The following is a 21,335-nucleotide window of genomic DNA, read 5'->3' as shown; positions in this document are numbered from 1 at the left end:
GCATGAGAAGCAGTGAATGCTCCAGTCCAAAGTCACATACCTGACAAACAAGTCTGGGTGTGCAAAGAAGTCAGCATACATTTCCAACAGCGACCTCCTTTCCAGGATAAACGTTGGGAGAACCACCTGGGTGAAGGAAAACAACTCATCCAGCTGAAGGCATTTCAATATCCTGTACAAAAGCCAAGTGCAAATAGCAAACAGAGCAGCCACAGCATGGTGTGCTCTCAGCTGACTGTGAGCCTGAGCTCACCAATGAGTTCTGACAGATGCAGGTCAGTTGGCACCTTCTCCAAACCCTAAGGTTTAACAGGAACAGTCTCATCCTACATGGATTCTAGTCCCACTCAGAGCACATCAAAAGCTGTTCTGAATTCCAGTTTCTCTGCTGATTTCATTCCATCTCTGTGAACACTGTCAATTCTCAGTTACAAACACTCCCTTGCAGTCCCATCCTGCTGCATGTCTCATCAAGATCAAGGTTAAGCTCTTCCCTACTGCCTCCCAAAGGTCCATTGTGGATCTGCTCAGTGTGATCCACCCCCAATTACTGCTGCTGACAAGGTACATCTCATAAAGATTCCTGGCAGCCTAATTTGAGATCAGTAATTTTCAGCTACCCCAAGAATTCCCAGAACAGACACAGTTTGGATCAATTCCTGTTCAGAACTGTCAGAAACCCTGAGCTGTTTGCTTTTGAGTTGCTGCCTGTTTCCCCAGAAAAGTGTTATCTTTTTATTATCTCCTGTTCATTCCAGGCTGGACAGTTCAATTCATCCACTTATGGATAAGGATTGATCTCTCCTGCCCTTTCCCACTCTGGAATTACTTGCTTAAATTTATCCAAGCTGCCTGGAAAGACCAACACCCTCAGAATGCTGCTCATTGTGCCTGCAGACAGACACCAGCATGAATCTCATCCATGAAGAACCCAACCCTCTCCTTGCCAGACCTAAGTGTAGCACTTCAAAATACACACAGGCAACTTATTTCCTCATTAAGATCCCAACCAAGCCAAGCTTTTTACCATATGGTTACTTCTCCCTTTCACTTAATGTTTTATTGAATGCCACCTTATCTTGGGATCTTGGATCTCTTTGTTCTAGGAAGCCAAAGACAGGAGTAACAATTCAGCATTGTCCCTATGCCAGCTTCACAAGCACTCCAAGAATTGGGTTCAAAGAGAACAAACAGCTACTTTCCATAGCAAACTATTTTCCCAAACAGATTTTAGCATCTGGATATACTTATTCTGCAGCTACTCTTCCCCTTCCAGTAAGAACTCCAATTCAAAAGCACCATGCTAAAGAGATTACAGCTTCACCAGCTCTTAGAACAAACATGCAGTTAAATTATGGAACATTTTCTTACACAGAACTCTGGGTTTAGTGCCCCTCCCATCCCCAGGAACCCCAGCAAGTTTACCTTGGTGAGGTCCATGCCTAATCTCACTTGTGACAAGAGATGCATGATGACACTTTTGTGCTCCTCCACCGACTCTCCCTCCCCATCATCTTCTCGATCGTCGGGAGGATCAAAGAGATCTGAAAGACCAAAGAAATGGCTTTTGTTTTCCTCTAAACCTTCAAACCAGACTGGATTTCATTAGCATATATGTCCAAAAATACAGGTTTTAAATCCTACAATTCAGCAATCTTCCATTAGTAAAGAAACAGTAATTAAAGCACTTCCCATAAGTACCTTGCCATATACATACACACACAGAGATATATAAAATCCTGCATATATTGACCCAGTTTACACAGAGATGAACAATCAATAACTCCTTACTGAAAGGTGACACAGGCCACTTACCAGCATCATTTGTGCCATTAGACATGGAAGAATTGAGGGACTCTGTGGTGTCTGGACGTTTCAGGCTGCTCCCTGTGCTGCTCCGAGTCAGGACTGCAGCAGACCCTGAAGAACTACAGAACACTAATAAATTCTCACAGTTCAAATTAAGTAATTCAGACCAAATTATTGTCATTCACAGACAGGGAATTTAGTGATAGACATCAATAACTGTGCAGTGGCAGACATTAAGACACACGGTGCATGCTAATTCACAGAGAGCTCAGAATGGATTGCAGCTGAAGGATGGGACAGCCTGCAGCCTCAGATAACACATGAAGGCAGAAACCAGCTGACTAATCCCTCTCTGGAATGTGTAGCATCTCTTAAAATTAATTTTTCAATTAATAAAAAATGAAGAGTAAATAGAGATTTTGAGAAAAGGGTGCCAACTTCAAACAATACAATTGGTCCCTCAGCAAAGGCTGCAGCAAATGCTTGTGAAATGCACCACGGCCTCAGATTACAGCTCTGAGCTGGGAGCTTCCAGAGTTTGGTTTGTTAGAGTTTGTGAACACAGATCTGATGGAATGGGAAGGAGCAGAGGAAGGAACTGCCTCCCTCTAGCTGTCTGTGGCTGAGGGCAGGGAATCTCAATCTTTACACAAAGTGGTTTTTGACCTCCCCCACCTTTTTAAAGCAATTTCTGCAAGCAGACAAGGCATGTCCTTGGAGCTACAGACTGCACACACTGCACACTGCCAGCCACTTACTCCATGCATCTCTTTGGGGAAGAACTGCTCTGGTAGAACTCATCAGCATCATAGAACTCATCCTCACTGCTCGAGTAAGAAAAATCTGGGACTGTATTTGGAGACAGGTTGACATGGCTTGGAGAGGTGAGACTGCTGCTAGGTGCTGACTGCCCACTCCCTGTGGAGTATTAAAAATTACAGAAACAATAAAAATGAATTCTTTCGAAATCTACTTAAACAAGAATTGGTCAAATCAATAAAGGCTGATATAAACTCAGAAGAGGAAAGTACAAAATTAAAAGCAATAATTAGGCAGGTTCATAAAGAGTTTAATAGTTGACAAAAGGAAAGTCACAAGGAAAATGAAGAGCACAGAACCCCAGTAAAGTTTAAGGGACATGTTTTCTCAGTTACTGCAGGATTGCAATGCTGGGGAGACAAAGGGAATCTGGTAAAACTCATACATATTGTGTATATATGGCGGGGAGAAAGAGCAGCATTACTGGTTTTAACAAAACATTGAAATTGGTGTTGATCAAAAGCAAGAGGCAGGCCAATAATATTGTTTTAATGACTAATTACAGGGTTTCTTGTGTTTCAATAGAAGTTACCCAGAACTGTACCTGTACTGTTTGGTGTTGGAGTCTGGTTCCCAAGTGATGCTACCACAGGTCCCACTGGCAAAGAGGAGGGTCTCTGCTCTGACTTGCACAGCTGAGCAGGTTCTAGGGGAGATTTGGACATGTTAACCCCAAAATTCAGGAGATTCCACATTATTTCACCTCATCTCCAAAAATCAAATCATTTTCTACAAAAGCCATACCTAGGTCCTTTTATTATTAACCAAGGATGGCATCTAAAAAAACCTGCATTTGTTTAGCTAGAAAGCATTTGCCTTTTCTGAAAATCACAGTTTCATTTTAAAAAGGAGTGTTAGAAATGCAAGCCAGTAACTGAGAGCAAATAAAACACATCAGCCTATCCCCAGAACCAGGCTGGTGAGAATGCTCTGTGCTCCTGCCCCTGCTCAGCCCCTCTGAGCTGAGTGTGCAGTCACTGCTCTGGGTGGCTGTCCCCTCCCAGGCAGTGTCACAGCCTGGGACCTCAGGGGATTGTCCCTAGCCCAGCTGGCAGTGTCACAGCCTGGGAGGGGGCTGTCCCCAGCCTACCTGGCAGTGTCACAGCCTGGGAGGGCATGGTGCTGATCCCTGATGGCTCCAAGGGGCTGGGCTGATACACAGCGTCCACGGGGTTGATGGTGCTCTAGGCAAGAAAAAGAAAAGCACATTATTTTCCTAAACTAAAACAGAATAAAGCATAGATAGCAAGAACATTGTGAGCATGAGAAATGCCCAAATGCAAGAGAGAGAATTCCTGAGAGAGGACGTAAAACACAAACTGACAGTTGAGGACATGAGAAATACTTTGGAGGTGGGAAAATTTTGATTCTTTACACAGACTGCACAATAAATTGGATTTGATGCAGATTTGAAGCGTCCTATAAAGAATTCTTATTTCAGGTTCTTGCTTCTGGTATGCCACCCAATGTCCCTTAATTAATAATGCATGCAAAGAGTGGAAAGTTAGATGCAAATTATCTGGCCAAAATTAGCATAGATTATCGGTATTTTCAAATTTTTACTTTCTCAAAAATTCATTTTGCAGATCAACCCATAAATCAAAACAAGAATCATCAGCATGCTTAGAGCCATGAAGCAGCTTTGTTGGCAAAATTCTTCCCAAAGCAAGCTGACAGTGTTCAGTGCAGCTCAGGAGAGGACATCTCAACCTACTTCTGAATGTGGGCACTTGGAAAATGAAGCACCAGGTCCATTAAGTGCTCCCAAAAGTCACTGACTTCAGAAAATGTCCTTGGTTTTTATGCATCTAGACCCTTGGAAATCTGAACTGCCTTGTCTTTTAACCCAAAATATCATCTAGGCACTGTTTGTTATTTATGTTTACACACAACCATCAGAACTTCTTGGTTGTTAGTTGAGTAAAAGGCACATAAAACCTTTTTCTAAGCACCTTGCAATTTAAATGCCTGATCTATCAGAACTATGAAAGTTTTTGCTCAGATTTCAGTCAGTATGCTCATCCCTATCCTTTTTTTTACACCAGTATTAAAAGAAGTGTCTACAAATGTTCTCCTCTCCCTTTGTTCCATTAATATCTATTTGCATTCAGACTGAGGGAAACAGGCTCATTTTAACCTTCTTCCCATTTTCCTACTAAAGGCAGATTCCTTTCCTGCCTTCTTTCCCAGTTACCTGAAATTCTGAACTTTTTCCTACATTTGGATGTTTGGACAATGCTCTCAGACACATGGAGTGGTTCCTGGGGCTGTCCTGTGCAGAGCCAGGAGCTGGAGCACTATGATCCCTGGGGATCCCTTTCAACTCAGGACACTGTATGACTCTAAAAATCAGTGAAAAGTTCTATTATTTTTTTTTTCATAGAACAGGATTTCTTTAACTAAAAACAGAACAATTATTCTCTGCTTATCACTAAAAAAAAATCTCCATTAAAAACATCCATAAATCAGCTTTCTACAGTTTCATTGGTTTTACTACTACAAATAATCCAGTACAGGTAATATTTCTCCACTGCATTCCAGCATAAAGGCAATGTCCCTTACCCAGTACTTCACCTCCTTGTGGAATTATGTATTCAGCACAGGAAGGTTCCTGTCCCACAGAATTCACAGTTTAAAATGATGATCCCATCTTAAGAGTTAAGACTTAAAGCCCAAGATGGTTCTGTGATAACAGGATGCTATTGCTACCTACATCTCCTTTATTTTTCAGGGAAATGATTAATCCACGTGGTACAGAAGACTGGTGTGATAAAGAAAGAACAAAGTAACTCTGGTTTTCTATTCAGGGCTGTAACCTCATCCTTAAACAATTCTCCATTCTGCAACAAGAACTGGAGTTCCATGTTGGATATTTGAGGGATGCCTTCATGGGCTATAAACAGCTGAAGGCAGACCTGAAAGCTGAAAGTCTCCTGCTCTGAGTTTAATAACAATTGAATAACAATTACACAGAAACAAGACTCATCCCACCATGGCAGCAGACAATGATTCTATTTCTGCCTAAGTTTAAAGTGAAATCCTGACTTTCAGCCCAAGGTGATGTTGACCTTCACAGCATCGCAATTTCAGACTTCACAATCACTGACCCACAGTTAATATATTCTTACAGAAATATTTTTTCCTCCCCAGTACAGGCCAGCCCACAGATAATGAGATCAGTGGCTAATCAAATTCAGACTATATCAAGCTGCAATATCTCTATGAAATCTCTGAGTTGCAGCCCAGATGTGCAGGTCACTGTGCCTGTGGAAGTGCCTTCCTGCACAGCCTCTCTTTTCCAGGGACATCACAGAAGCTGTTCCCTCACACTAAGACCTGAATTATGTTCCATCTGCAGGGTACATAATAATTCACTTATTTGTGATAAGCACAAAACTGAAATGTGCATGTGCATCTTCAGTCCAATGTTCACACCAGAAAATCCAACTGCTAAATCTGTTTGTAGTGGACAAACAACAAAGGCCTGGGAATCACTGACAGCTCTAATGAAAACACATCAGGATTTTTAGATTTTTACTGAAACCAATCTCCTATTAAAAATATCTGAAATGTACTCAAGTGACAAAAAAAGAACAAAGAAAGAGAAACCATGTGTGACCAAAACCAAAAATGACAGAAGTTACATTAAAAATGCAGCAGTTCTATTGAAGAAGAAACATTGCTTAGACAGACATTACACAACTCTGCATCAAAGGAGCAGCACTGTAGGAAAGACAAACTACTTGAAGCACACGGAGAGCAGATCTATTTCCTACACAAAGACACTTCAGACAGAACACAGAACTATTTCTATCCCAGTAATTTCCCTTTCATCTGTTCACATGGCAGATTTTTATCTAAGTGTTCAGTCACAACACTGCTGCTCAAGACACTCCACACAAAAGTGACCACTCTATCTTCTAAAGACAAGGGTTAGCCAACCTAAGGACTCAACAGGAATTTTAACAAGACACTGGAAGCAGTAAATTAGAGAAAGGAAGAAGCACGTTGCAAAGTGAGTGGAAATTCAGGTCTCTGTTCACATGTTCTGCAGAATTAAAAGGAGATAAAGATTAGATTTAAACTTACTATAAGTCCATTTGCGTGCTTCTCCTCATTATTTTGGTCCTTAAGGAAAAAATGTTAAAAATATCAACATAACAATCTTGCATGACTTATCAGTTCTGTGCTAAGTGAGAACAGCGAGTTTCCCTCAGGAATGTTCACATTTTCAGCCATAAAATGTTCCTCATCTTGTGACACAGCAACTAAACTTGGAGGACAATTCCACACCCAGTCACTGCACCTCTGAGGATCAGCATTTTCTGAGGGCCTGTCCACATGAGTGCAGACAATTTAAAAAATATCCTTTCTCTACTGCAGAGTGCAGCTCTGCTTTATAATGTGGGTGCTCCCAATACCCAGGAGCTCCTCAAAATATGCTCTGGAGCTCCTATAAAAATGAAGTTCTCAGTTTCTGAGATTAACACACAAGAGAGGCAGAAGTTTAATTTGAAAGATTTTAACTGGGACTTTTTGGCATCCACTATATTTTAAAATGCTTTAAGATCATTCACTAGCTCAGATTTTGGGGTTTTTTGCCCAGAAGCATAAATGAAAGAGCAGGCAATGTAAAAACATCTGTCCTCAGGGGAATGGCACGAGCAGCAGACCTTTAATGCCAATCTGAGCCAGCACAGTTTTAGCACTGAGCAGCACCAGTATAAATTTACTGAACACTAAACCAAATCTCTTCGCTGCTGCTGCAAAGTTCATATCAGTCAGTACATCAATACCTAACTTTATCCAGTGTGAACCTCAAAACTTGCCTGCAGGGTATTCCCCTGGATTTCCAGTTACATTTGAAAGGAACAAGAAAAAAAACTGTAAGAAGTATAAAGGAAATTGGCACATATTTATGTTTTGATACTTAATACATCCTTCCTTAGCTTATACAGCTGGCAATAGGCTGTCCAAATTTCATCTCTGCTGGTTGAGATTTTTGAAGTCTGGCATTCAAAAGAACAAAAAGTTCCACTGGGTTGTAAATTTACAAAACACATTTTTTTTTTCCCCAACACAAAAAAAAACCCCTCCATGTTGTATCCACAAACTTAAGACCTAAGAAAAAACCACAAAGATGCTGCATGAGCACTGATGCTTGCTGTCCCACCTCAGTAATGCATCACTAAGGTAAGGAAGGCAGAAATTCCCCAAAACTGGGCAGGCAAGACTGCCAGAAATGGAGAGGAAAAGAGAAGGGAAGGATGCAGAACGAAATATCTAAATTATAAAAGGTACTTCATAACACATATATAACATACATTTCTAAGACTGAGTTTTACCACATCACTGGCAGAACATTCAATGGATTTTACATCACACACATCAGCAGGGCTGGACATCTTCAGCTGCCACACACACAAAGGGGACAACACAGGCCAAATGCTCCACCTTTTTTTTATTTTGTATATTATTTTGCTCCCACTTTGTTTATTTTGACTGCTATTTGATAAGCAATGAATGTGCCATGACATATTCCTGTTTAGCTGGTATTTAGTTCATTATTTTGGAAATGTCGTGAGTCACCTCAGTATGAGTGGTGTAATTACAGACTATTTACCAGCAAGTTTAATGAAAATTTAACTGTCCAAATATTAACACAGGTAAAAATCCATGAAACAGAGCAACTGAACACAATTTAAAAAAGAAACAAAAGGAAACTCCAATAAACAAAAGTCCAGATTTGCCTCAATGTTCCAAATAATCAACATAATAAATGGTCATGTGTTGGAAATAGAGTTTTAAGTATGTAGAGAAGGGGTAACACTATCAAGGTACAGATTGGCAAATCTATCTGCTAATGAGAAAGGCGCTGTAAAAGTAAAGCAGAGTAAAAGGAAGTAAAAATGGGGTGCAGGGTGGTGTTAAGATGATTTCTTTTCAGCAGTGTCAGTCAGCAGCCACACCTGCTCTACAGATCTGGGGAAAAAACCTGCAGAATCTCGAAAGGTTTCTACTGGAGAGCACAAAGCTACAGCCAGGCACAGCACAATTTTACACAGAGATTGCATCATACACAAACAACTTGCAGAACTCTGGGGAGGAAAAAAACCCAAATCCCTCTGTATTATAAATTTTCTACAGCAGTAGGAAATCAGGATACTAACACAGTTAATGGAAAAGGTGAAGGAAGACAGAATTCCCTTGTGGTTAAAAAGCAGAGTTGCCTGAGAGACAAAGAAGGTGAAGAGATGACGCAGAAAAGAGGTTATTAAAGTACTGGGAATTTTATTTTCACTATATGTGAATCAGCATCTTGCAATTAGCTGTGCATAAGGCACCCCTTTAACCCACCTTGTCTTCAACAGCTCCAAAAGAGCTTCAGATGTGGTTTAGCAAAACACCAAAACAATGAACCCCCACTGCTTAGTGGATAAGCTCACCTATTTACTCTGGTTAATATTTAGTGGTACTGAAAGAAACACTTCAAGGTCTGATTTAGTGCAACAAAAAGCAAGTGTTAGCACTTTGGGGGACTCAAATTCCACCTGCCTTTACACTCACAGGGCAGCTGGAGCAGTAAAGGACTGAACCTGACCTAAAGGGCTGCATCTGCCACTCCCAGCTTTGTCCATTATCTGCAAACCACCTAAAGAACTCCAAAATATGTTTTAGCATCAGCATAAGTGGTCACATTTGTGTGACTCCCAATGAATTCACGCAGAGCAGAAACAGGATTTGATATTCAACAGAAACAAGAAAGATAACTCAGTCACCAGCTCTGATCAACAGCCTGAAAAGCAGATTATAACTCTGCAATTTCACACTTGCTAAAATTACATAGCAGAGGTTTTGAAAAGGAGCAAAATTTCATAGGAATTAAACCCCTGTGAAAATAAGAACTACTAAATACATTTATACAGTAATTAAGAAAAAATAAGCTAATAATTCCTTGCAGTTTGTCCAACAGCTTCCTCAATACAGCAAATCACATCTAGATAAGGAAATCAGCATATTACCATCTAACCTAGCTACAATTGACTCCATCAAATCCCTAAAAATGACATTGTCAACTGACTTCACTGTACTAAAACACCTCTAAATACATTCAGGACTAAATAAAAGCAAATTAAATACTGAAAGGCTTTTCTTGCTGGCACTACAGTGAAGGACTGAAGTAGCCTCACTGCATGTTAAATAAAAACTGTACTGGCTCCAAATTCATGTGGCACAAAACTATTTCAGCGTTTCAACCCTAGTGCTTGTAAAAAAGTTTTGGTTTTTTACAAACCTCTTAATTAACGAGCATTTTCTTCACAAATTTTTAAGTAATAGATATGAAAATTGAATTTCACAAAACATGCACTGATCCTTTCAGTAAATGAAAGGATCCTGTAAGAGTCTAAATACTTCAACTTTCATTACACTCAGAATTTTGTACAACATATCTGGCATCTAAAATGAAGACTAACAGCAGTTTTGCATGCCAAAGCCACAAAAAATGGTTGATCCAGAATTACAGAAAAAAAAAAATAATCTAAGAACCCACACCTATATCTGGATAAATCAGAATGTGTTCTGGGTAGAGCAGCCTGAAATTCTGAAAATACCTTTATTTCTTTGCAAAATATCACCTCCCTCCACTTTGGTCACAAGATACAAATCAGCAGTTCATAATTCACATATCCTAAATATAGAATGTTAAACCTGTAAGGGCAGAATCTGACAAATAGTAAATCCAAAACTCCCCAAATTTTAAAATCCAATGAAACATGCAGGTGAAAAGCATAAGTGCATTACCCACACTGCATTCTCAAATGAAACAATTCTAACTTCAAGAAGTTCCAACATCATGATGAACTCAGACCTGTGACAGACCTTGCCAAACCAGTTTCACTATTTCCAACACCTTTCTCCCCTTTTTATTTGTTAGTCACACTCTTAAATGAAGCAGAAAGAAGAGTTTTGTTAAGTTCCTGTTCTGTCAACCTGACATTTGTCTAAGTTCTTCTTTAGTCTAGTAGCAAACTCTGCAAAAGAAAGTTTATCTGAAAGAAAACTCAAACCAACGTGACTGTTACCATGAGCTGTCTGCTGTGGAACTCAGTATTTCAGAAACTCCATTAAAATAAAAGCAGAAATCAACTTATAATTGTTTTCTTGTTCCTGGATCATACAGAAGGCACTTTTAGGTTTCAATTAGATTAATGCTGTATCATTAAAATTCAGAATAGTTTAGAGTGTACTTACTTTAGCAATCTGTAGCAACACAATGCAGTGTTTTATTGATTCTACCATGCTCTAGGAAAAAAAAATATCAGAAAAGATTGTGTTACTATCACTTAATATTTTGTATTTATTAGTTACATACAATATTGGGTGTGAGCTAAATGGACACTCAGTTCTGTTGAATTCCTACTTTCCCTTCCCCATTTTTTTTTCAGGGACAAAAGCACAGCAGCAGCAAACTGAGGTTCCCAAAGGCACACAGAGCACAAAGCCAGGCTGGCTGCCAGGGTGAAATGGAGGTCAGCTCAAACCCCCAGAGGGCTGCAGGCAGGTGAATTATCAGGGGAAGGGAGGCTCAGAGAGCTGGGTCTGTTCAATCTGCAGAGGAAAAGGCTCAGGGAGACCTTTTCAAGGGGGATCAATATCTGAATGGGAAGCCAGGCAAGACTCTTCTCAGTGGAGCCCAGTGACAGGACGGGCAATGGCCACAAACAGAAATACAGGAAAACCACCTTAAACAGAACAAAACACATTTTATTTTTTTATGGATGACAAAACACTGGAACAGATTTTCCAGGGCAGCTGTAAAGCCTCCAGCCTTGGAGTTACTCAAAACCCAAACTAGATTTGGTCCTGCTGCTCATCACCTGTTCCAGCTGATGGTGCTCTGAGCACAGGGTTGGACTACAGACCTGCAGGGGCCCCTTCCAACCTCAACTATTCCATGATCCCGAGGTGCTGGACAGAAACCTGAACACAGCACCAGAACCAGGTTATCTCTGCCATCACAATGTTGGACCTAATCTGGATTCTCATTTTTCTGTGAAAAGGTTTTAAAAACTTCCCAAAGAAAATAAGGTGAATTTCAGAATCAATATATAAGAGTTACAAAAATTAAAGAAACTTACACTGGTTGTTTCTTTGAGACCTTCAATTTTCTGTAAAAGAAAAATCAAAACAGTGTGATTAAAGACAGAATTTCCAGCATCTGGTTTGACCTAAATACTGTACAAACACAACATTTTAATTTTAAATTGGGGGAGGGAAAAATGCCCTAAACCAACATGTTAAACACTATTTCCATATACAGACAATTTGCAAGACAAGACTGAAGCCAAACTGATAATTTAAGCTTAAAGATGACAAGGTTAAGAATTTCTTAACAGTGATATTTACCCATTAAAATCTATACTTCCTTTTTGCATAACATCAACAAAAATGAAATGCAGCAGGAAGATTCTAAATTCATTTTGTATCCTTATAAAGTGCACTGAATGGTGGCACATTTCAACACTATTACACCAAGTGACCATCACTCAAGTGCAATAAACATTTGCAGTTAAGCACAGCTTGAAACCAATCACAGAAAACAGCAGTGCACACATGTTCCTGCTCTTCCTATGCCTCCCAAGTGCATCTGGAAATGTGCCTACTGAATTTTATCTAGAAACACTGGTCCATAAGGGTTTCCTGTGTGGAACTGCATCTCAGGCATGCAAAAGGATCTGCATGACCTGGTGCAGCAGCAGATGCTTCCTGTTGATGTCCTTGGCTCTGTCTGCAGGAGGCAAAATCACTAAACTGGGCTCAGCACTGAACCTCCACTAATGCAATTACAGGAGCTCTTTGTTTTGATTAATTTGAGTGTCTCATGTGACTTGAGTCACAATCTTCTTGACTGTTGAATAATCCAAGTGTGTAAAGGATCCTTTCCCTGCACCAGGCATTGCAAGGAAAAGCCTAAAGCATAAGAGGAGGACAGGCAGCTCTAAATCCACAGAAATGAACAGTCCCAGTTTGTGGATTAAAAACAAAACAAATGCAGTGACAGCCTCTCAGGCAATTCCTGGGGGGAAATTCTCAGTTATGCTCTAGATATATTTCTTATGCTCTAGATATTACTCAAGGGATGCTGTACATTTTCTTCAGGATTAATTGGCAAAACAGAACCCAGACTCAGCCCTTCCTACTAAAAACTCGATCATGTTTATCTAGGGTATATCACATGAGGGATCTTATACCATGAAGTTATGTTATATTTACTCCTGCTGCTAGCAGAGAAACATGCCAAGAGCTAAAAATTCCTTGGCTTTGTTTTTGTTTGTTTTTCACGTCTCCACGAGACTTCCAGTCTAAACTTCATCAGCACATATCTAAAAAAGCATTTTAAACATGACAGCATGGAAGTCTTGAGCCTTTCAGCACCAAAATAGAATAGGCAATGCACCCAAGCACACAAATCTTGTTGGATGAAAGATGATGCAGCTGAAGGAGATGATGCAGCCTCAAGGCTGTACAGCCAACCGGAGGCAGCCATCAGCAGCTTTGATCATTCTTTACTCATTTTTTCCCCCCATTTGTTACAGAGTATTTACACACCAAATAAACTGAGATCTCAGTCCCTTCAGTGACATCACCGTTGCTGAAAATAAGAAAGTGACCTCAGGCCATGTGATGCAATTTAGTGATGTTGGTTTCTCCCCACCCATCTGTAATTTTCCAAAGAGTTCACTGAGACATTGTTGTTCTTACACAGAGGTACAGGCAAAAGGGTAATTTTATCAAAGATCACATGGAAGGTTGAAAGGGAAAAAACCTCAAGACAAGCAGATTTCTAAGGTCTTTCAGCAAATCATAAAACCATAGTTTTTTCCTCTTTGGAAATGAATCCTTTGTGAGCTGGCCAAATTAAGCAGTGACAGTTTGCATTGATCCAGTATTTTTCACATTTGTGCTCCATGACCACCTTGCAAGAACACAGCACATGGAACTTTGATAAGTTAGACAGAACTGCAAGGAAAACCATAAGCAGGTATGCTGAAGATAAAATACATTACCAATAAAAAAACCCCAAAACCCCCCAAACATTTACTACTAACATCTATCACAGTTTTCTCTTTTCATCATCCCTAGTCTTCGAAAACTGATGAAGATATAATTTTAGTAAGAGACAGTTCCCCTGGTTTCAGTAATGAATACACATATTTTCATCTGACACACCAATTTCCTGCAGATCCACATCTGCAGAATGCAGATTTACAATTGCAGAACACAATTTGCTATATTTAATCTAATCAAACTGCAGGCTGCTGCTGAAACTACTCCCTCTACTTGCTGCTCATTGCATCTCCTTGACACCTGATTTTTTAGGAAATCACTGAGAAAGCTAATTTTTCCTCATCCAACATGATTTTTGCCTCATTCAACAATTATGGGAGTACAGAGGGATCAGCTCACCCAGCACAGAGGCAGCAGAGGCACAGAGGGGGAGCTGACTCATGGTTGAAATCTGTAAGGAGCAACCCAAATCTGTGTGCTCAGCCTTGGATTTACTTCACAAAAAGCCCTTGTTTTGAACCAAACAGCTTAAACAGGCTGCACTTTCCTCCCAAATCCTGTTAAGTAATGTCAGCTTTGTTCCAGCCTGCACACATGCACCTCTTTGCTATTCTGGTGCCTTTGAGTGCTCCAGTTTTCTTCTCCCTGATGTGTGGTCAAGATAACTCCACCAAAGTGAACAGGAAAGCTGTGCTGGAGCTCTCACCAGTAATCCTGGTCACACTGTAAGAACTGGGGCACTGCTGGTTGTGCATGATCCCCCCATACCCTGCACTCCTGCCAGAACAACAATGCAGCACAGGGAATTCATGAAAATCCCTGCATTTTCAGCAGGCCTGCATCTGCACTGTCTTCATCCAAATTCAAGAGATTAGCACATCTCAGAAGAGATCCAGGAGATCTTGAGGCATGTCAGAACACCTATAACCTGTGTCATCATCTCCAAAAGACCAAATATTCTGTAACTAAAAGCCAGCTCATCCAATGCTCTGTGAACTTGCGAAAACAACAGCTCAGGTTTGAAATCCCTGGCCATAAACAGTTGCAGAACAGCACTCAGCTGGTTGGGAAGCACTTAAAACTCAAATATCCAAAAGTTGTTTCCTTGGAGGAAAGAACTATGGGTTTGATGGAAGCACCCTGCAGATTACACTCAGCTCATCATCTGACAGCTGAACCATACTTCCATAACAAACAGGGAAAATGCCAAATACTGTATCAAAAACCTCTCAGTGCAGGCAGAGACAAAAGAATGCTTTGTCAAGTGTTTTTCATTTTTAATAGAGAATAAATGGAATCTGCAGTAATAGCAATCCTCATCAAGATTTAAAACCAGAGGATGCCAACCTCTTCAAAATGAGCCTCCCCTTTCTCTATAAAGTGAAGCCATCTGTGCCACAGATACCTTGCACAGACAAATAAAGGAGTCAGCACAACATGTGGAAAGCCTCTAGGGATTAGGAGCACTGCCACAGGAAAAAAGAAAGTACTGCCTGATCTGCAAAGCAGCATCTGGAGGGAGGTCAGACTTGTAGGACAACTCTTCCCAGTAAAACACACTGAAGGAGAAATACAAAAATCCTTGGACCTGGCTCTTGTGGTCACTTGTCTACAGATTGAACACAGTGACAGAGAGGCACTTCAAAGTTCTTTTAAAAGCCTGTACATGAGAAAGAGCTCCCCAAGACACCACCTAACACATCAGGTGAGATGAATAACACTTGAAAGGTCACAACCATTATAAAGAAGTAAAACTAAACACAGAAAACATCAAAGAGTTTTCAAAACAGGAACCAAACACCACGAGAACACAGCTTGTTTTCCACAAGAGACATTGAGGGAGGGAACAAGGATGAAATACACCACTACTTCATCATATCAAAATTACTGCATTTGCTGGAGAGAAGCAACTGCTCTGTAACAAATCCTTCATAAGGAACTGTTAAACCCATCCTCCACACACACAAATTAATATATGAAACCAGCATGACACTTAATGCCAAACCCACACCACCAAAGGTTTGTGCCAGCCTTTCTTAAACAGTGCTTGAACTGACAGAGCTGGCCTTGGCATGGAACAGGAGGGGATGCAAAGAACACAAACCTTTAATTGAATTACACCCTTGCTCAAAGAGCTGTGCTCCCCATTTCTACTACATTTGTGCTACATTTCTGGCACCCTCACTTCAGTGAATGAAGCATTCTCAGACTTCCAATGTGTCACAGACCTACACAGGATGCAGACTGATTATGTGAAATACATAATTAGGAGTATTTATTTTTTTGCCTTCGGAATAGCTTTGTAATTCCTACCAACATTAAACACTCATCCTTGTTAAAGATTAAAAAATAGCAAATTTAAGTTAAAATGTTTTCAACACTGTTGGAAGCATTTCAACACATGGGACAGCAGAGGAGCAATTATTTCTGACAGACTGAAACCTTTTATAATGTTATGACTCCCATTATTACTAAAATTTTTTTGCAAACTTAGTCACAACACAACTGTTCTAAGTTGTTCTAATTGCTTGAAGTGATTTTGACAACCCAATAAATGTGTACTTAGCATTTCTACTACAGCAAACTGATGCACAACACCACCTGATAAACAATTTTTAAGACAAAATGTACTTGCTTTTCTCTGTTCATCATCTTTGCAGTTCTGGAGTTTTTCATCAAAGAGCTGAAAGAAAGAGATACTTGTGAGAATATTGAAATTTTTATTTTTCCACATAAAATCAGACAGAAACATTGACATTTTAAACCAAAAACATTTAATAAAGATAAAGTCATACAACCCTGGTATTAGGATCCAAAGCAGTTTTGGCCTGGTATTTCTTTACAGCATTTGTGATATAGCAGATTTGTTACTAATTTCTCAATCATCCCATCCTGCAAGAGATCTCACAGCTAAGCCTCACAATTCTACCATGATTTGAAGAAAAAGGTGAAGTTAAGAAACATCACTGAATTAATCAGAACACCTCCAGCTGTCTTTCTTCTATTTCAGCAAAAACCTTTAACCAGAAGAGCTTTAACTCTCATCAACCCTTCCAGGTTCCTTGATTCAGGTACATGATCCAAATCATGTAAGCACATTTTTTGGGGAAGATATGACTTCCTAGCATTAATTTATGTTTATTTTCTTAAAAGTGGGATATGAGATGCAACAAAGCAAAGTGAAACAAGCCCTCACTGCAAAGCCTGCATGTGCATTTAACACAAGCTGGGCTGAAAGAGTTAACAGAGGCCTCTGAGGGCACTCTAAGGAGCACACACAACCATGAAGCTGCTCAAGGAAAAGAAAACACTATGGGTATTGCTGAAAGTTCATCACATCCACCCCTGCAGCTTGGAGAAGAGGATGTAATTTTTAGGAAGTGAGCTGCAGCTCTGCACTCAGCTGCCTGCCTCAAACCTACTCATGTGTTCCCTTTCCCCTGAGGGCTGATTTCTAGCTCTAAAAATAGGCTGTGATCCTGGTCTCTGTCCATCCTCAAACTGACTCATCTTTCATTATTAATTAATTTCTATCCCCCTCCCCCCAGCTGGCCTGAAATAACAATTAGAAGGTGTAAAGATTTAAATACCTTCTGTCAGTGAAGTGAAGGCTCCAGAGTGCCAGAAAAGACAGCTCCTGACCAAGTCTTTGCAGGGCAGCTCTGAATTTTCTTTGCATCTCTTCTGCCTACCTTCATTTTTGTTGCTGTGCTCATCCCCCTCTCCACCCTCCAACTGAATTTTTGCTGAATATCCCACATGCAATACTTGCACATTATATCAGGGAAAAAATCCAACCCAGCAGAACTGAAGCAATTTAACAGCAATTTTAAGCAGCTGAGTCATGGGAAAAAAGGTGTCCTAAGCAGCAGCAAAAAGTGTTTTTCTCAATAAGGTGAGGACTGAGAGATACGACCTCATTGTTCCTTGCAGTCCCATCTATTCTTAAAATACAAAGTTTAAAAGAGCTCTATTGTACAACACTCCTACAGAATGCTTTCACTCAAGGACAAAGCAAAGATTATCCACCACCACCCCTGCAACAAAGTCTGAAACTATCTGCAACTGTAGCTACACATCACTTGACAAAATCTCCTCAAGACAGACAAATGCTATGAGCAACACAATGATTTAATTATGTTTCAAAATGAAACTTAACACATTTAACCTTGCAATTTCCATACAGGTTTTATAGAAAACAGAATCTTTCAGTCACTGTAAACCATTTTATTTAAATCTGCTTCTATATACATATTCTATATTTATATATAAATATTCTAATTTTTAACAATCCTGAGAAAAAGGCATTTTCATTTTGATGGCTATCTCTGTTGAGTTTCCTTTCAAGCTGGCCTTGAAATCCAGCCTGACAAACAGATCTCCACCACAATAAATGCAGCATTTAGTTACCATACCTTCAGCTGGTCTATCAAGATCTGTAAGTAAGCATCAGCCTCAGTAAGTTTCTTGTCAAAATCATGAACGCTGGGAACAAATCCTGAATCCACACCCTAGAAATAAATAAACAAACAAAATTAAAATATTTAATTAGCCCCTCAGAGGAGAAAAAAGTACAACAGCAATATGGTTTTGCCTGCCATCTGACTGAGAAAATGCTGCCTTGCCTGCCACGTGCAGACACTGGCACACAGCTGAACACATTTGGCTTCTATCTGCAGCTAAATCAGCAGCAGTAAATTGCTCCACATTTTCACAGGGGGTATAATCATCACACACCAGAGTATTTCATTACTTATGATTGAACAAATCCTCTTAAATTACACTGATTAAAGTTTCTTTATAAAATATAAAGGAGAATTCACATTTTTCTGAGGACTGTCTTGTGATTCCATACCCTTACACTTCAGCTAGGGAAGCCCAAATCACACCCAGTGGGATTAACTGCACTTTTCACACTTCACACAGCATTGCTCAACTCACAGCTCCCTAGCTAAGAACTGCTAAATCTTTTCTTAAATACCTTTGATCTGAAAAGTTCAAAATCATTAGTCCTAGTTGCCCTAGTTCCTGTACAGCCATAATGATTTGCATCTTTGTCACTGTATCTGAATTCTGACACTTAGTTGCACACACAGCACCAAGGACAATGTATCAGTGTAATGAGAATGATTAGTTTTATATTTTCTTGCTTGGAAACTTGTTTCTCCTAATAATATACCACTCAGAACACACTTCCGTATATAACACAATCCCTATCTCTAAACAGATACACCACTGATTTAAACAAACAAATTCCCACTGGGAAACATCTTTAATTAGAGGAAAGAAAATAGAAGATTCTTGATTACTCCTACCTTGATGCCCATATGCTATGTAAACACATTAAAGGTTTATTTATACAATACCTTTAATGCAAATAGAACTGAGAAACAAATACTGAAGTTGGAAAAAATTGTACACTGTAGGATAAACATATACAGGAGAAAAACCCATGAAGGATAAAGAAGCAAACATCAGTTGTAAGAGAACATAATCCTGAGAGCATCACAGCAGTGACAACTTTGCTATCAGCCTCAATATTTTCACACTGATCTCAAACAGGACAACTTCAAACTCTGCTGAAAACATCAATTGCTGTTTGAACTGCTGAGCACCTCAAGAGTCTGAGCATGGAAAGATCAACCAGTGGGGAAATACATTCCACATGGAGGAAGATGGGCAATCTGTATTTGTAAAATCCCACATTACGGTACAAATTTACGGGATTTGTAAAATCCCACATTTTCTTTGGCATTGTTGGCTCTGTCAGAACACACAATTTCTCTTATTTTTGTATGATTTTTGGGCCATCATATCAAGAGTTTTGTTGATGGCTCTTTAGAGGTGTGAGCATTTTTGTGCAGCAGTGGAATGACTTGCACAGTATCACACACAGCCTAAAACAAAACCCAGTTAGTGACTGTAGAAAACATTATTCTTTATTCATTTGCTACAAATATGCATGCAGATCTTGACAACAGCTCTACAGGAGTACATCTATCCATACAGCTGGGTTTGTAATCAAAAGAAGATACTTCACCTGTATTAGACAGCCAACACCAGCCAATTTTAGAAATAATGTGAAACAAGGAGGAGGGAGGAGGAGATGAGGAAAAAACCCAAAATATTTTGACTGTGACAAAACATAAATTCAAAAAGCACTGAGTGCAACAAGTTATTAAAACAACTAATAGGCAGAAGGGAGAGTGCTCTCAACCCAGCAACTTCTGACTCTCCCTCAAACTAGTTTAAATTGCACTGAAACTACATCTGAAATGATGTGAAATTGGTATTCAATTTCCTTGTTGAAAATGGAATTGTCTGTACAGCTACCAGCAAAACCCTTTAGTTCAGCAAATGGTCCTGCAAGCTCAGTTAAAAATTCTGGAGGTCAGGTTTCATATACCAAACCACATACAGGAAATTTCTGCTGAAGATACTGTACACAGAAATATGGTTTACTGTGCATGCTATCTGTATGCTACATCAAAATGCTGATTTTTGTTTCAGTCCTCACTCCATGACTATGAACATGTAACTATCTGATATTTTTAGTGGTGGCTTAAAGATAAAATGTCATTCTTAAATTTCAGGCTTTTAGAACTAAGGGAAAAGCTGATCAAAACATTCAGTGTTACAACTGAGCAGACACCCACACAAAACACAGAGTGAAAACTGTAACCTAAGAAGTTGTATTAGAAAATTAAAACTTCAAACTGTAAAGAGAAAGCCATAAAACCAGGTAAAGGGTCAAGCTGAACATAACAGAGATGAAACATGAGAATAATTTTGCAAAGCACAGGTACTTAAAGCTGCAGCACCTCACTAGTTTGCTCTTGGATAGTTAAGATGAAATTTTATAATCTTCTCAGCAAATTCATTAGTCTGTCATATATGAGATTAGGTTAATAATTTAAGTGCTCAGATAGTTTTAGAATTGAAAACGAAAAGATATTTGGAAAAGTTGAAAAGAGCAATACCATAGAAAAAACCCCAGTCTGGATGAATAGCAAACAAAATCAATCAGTATTTCAAACCCAGCAGTAATTTAGAAAGAGGAGATACACAAAGTGCACGTCTGCATAACAAATGCTTATTTCTTGATCTTCCGGTCTTTCAAAGCCAGTAAAGGTAAAATGGGGACCCTTTCTCTCCTTCCCTGCCCTGAAGGAAATGAGGCCTCAAAAGGAACAGGTGAGCAGAGTCACTAGAATGGCATTTAACAGCTTGGTGAACTTGGATTTAGGAATCTGCACATCTCAATGAGCAATCAAATTTTTATGAGGAACTTGTAAAATCCACTGCTCACCTATTCACAGGCTGACAAAACAGGCTGCCTGCAGTTATTGCTGAACCTCCACCCTTGGAGGGCAGAGCTCCAAACTCAACTGGGTTTGACCTTTGACAACCTGATCAAAAGTACAAATTTACCTTCAGTGAGAAGGTGCTTGAACAGGTGATTTCCAGAGGTCTTCTCCAGTTGAAGTCATTCTGTGATTCTAAAATAAGTATCTTCAAATTATGGAAAAGAACAGGAATCCAGACTATTTTTGATCTTCAGAAAATACACTGAACTCTTCCTTCCTGTCAGTACCTATGTGAAGTAGTATAACTTGTTTTTCCATTGAGTAACTACA

At 39.6% G+C, this 21,335-nt stretch overlaps 1 protein-coding gene across 4 annotated transcripts in view; it reads right to left on the bottom strand.

The window, feature by feature from the left end:
• Positions 1-21,335, bottom strand: part of OSBPL9 (oxysterol binding protein like 9) — a 56,546-nt gene that overhangs the window by 4,659 nt on the left and 30,552 nt on the right. For 2 of the 4 annotated variants that reach the window (XM_054286194.1, XM_054286192.1), the window contains 11 exons: positions 18,114-18,209; positions 16,334-16,381; positions 11,769-11,798; positions 10,882-10,932; positions 6,718-6,756; positions 3,719-3,812; positions 3,173-3,274; positions 2,568-2,727; positions 1,816-1,928; positions 1,426-1,544; positions 41-126 (listed from right to left, as the gene is read on the bottom strand). In XM_054286194.1, coding sequence (XP_054142169.1) covers positions 41-126; positions 1,426-1,544; positions 1,816-1,928; positions 2,568-2,727; positions 3,173-3,274; positions 3,719-3,812; positions 6,718-6,756; positions 10,882-10,932; positions 11,769-11,798; positions 16,334-16,381; positions 18,114-18,209 — 938 coding nt within the window. The remainder of the gene's footprint in view (positions 1-40; positions 127-1,425; positions 1,545-1,815; positions 1,929-2,567; positions 2,728-3,172; positions 3,275-3,718; positions 3,813-6,717; positions 6,757-10,881; positions 10,933-11,768; positions 11,799-16,333; positions 16,382-18,113; positions 18,210-21,335) is intronic. The other 2 variants (XM_054286195.1, XM_054286193.1) reach the window with 1 other exon arrangement.

The sequence above is a fragment of the Melozone crissalis genome, unplaced genomic scaffold (assembly GCF_028551555.1).
Source record: "Melozone crissalis strain CALT ecotype California unplaced genomic scaffold, PUWL_Pcris_2 ptg000045l_1, whole genome shotgun sequence".
NCBI lineage: Eukaryota > Metazoa > Chordata > Aves > Passeriformes > Passerellidae > Melozone > Melozone crissalis.
The sequence above is the reverse complement of the archived record's forward strand: the minus strand, read 5'-3'. Positions and strand labels throughout refer to the sequence as shown.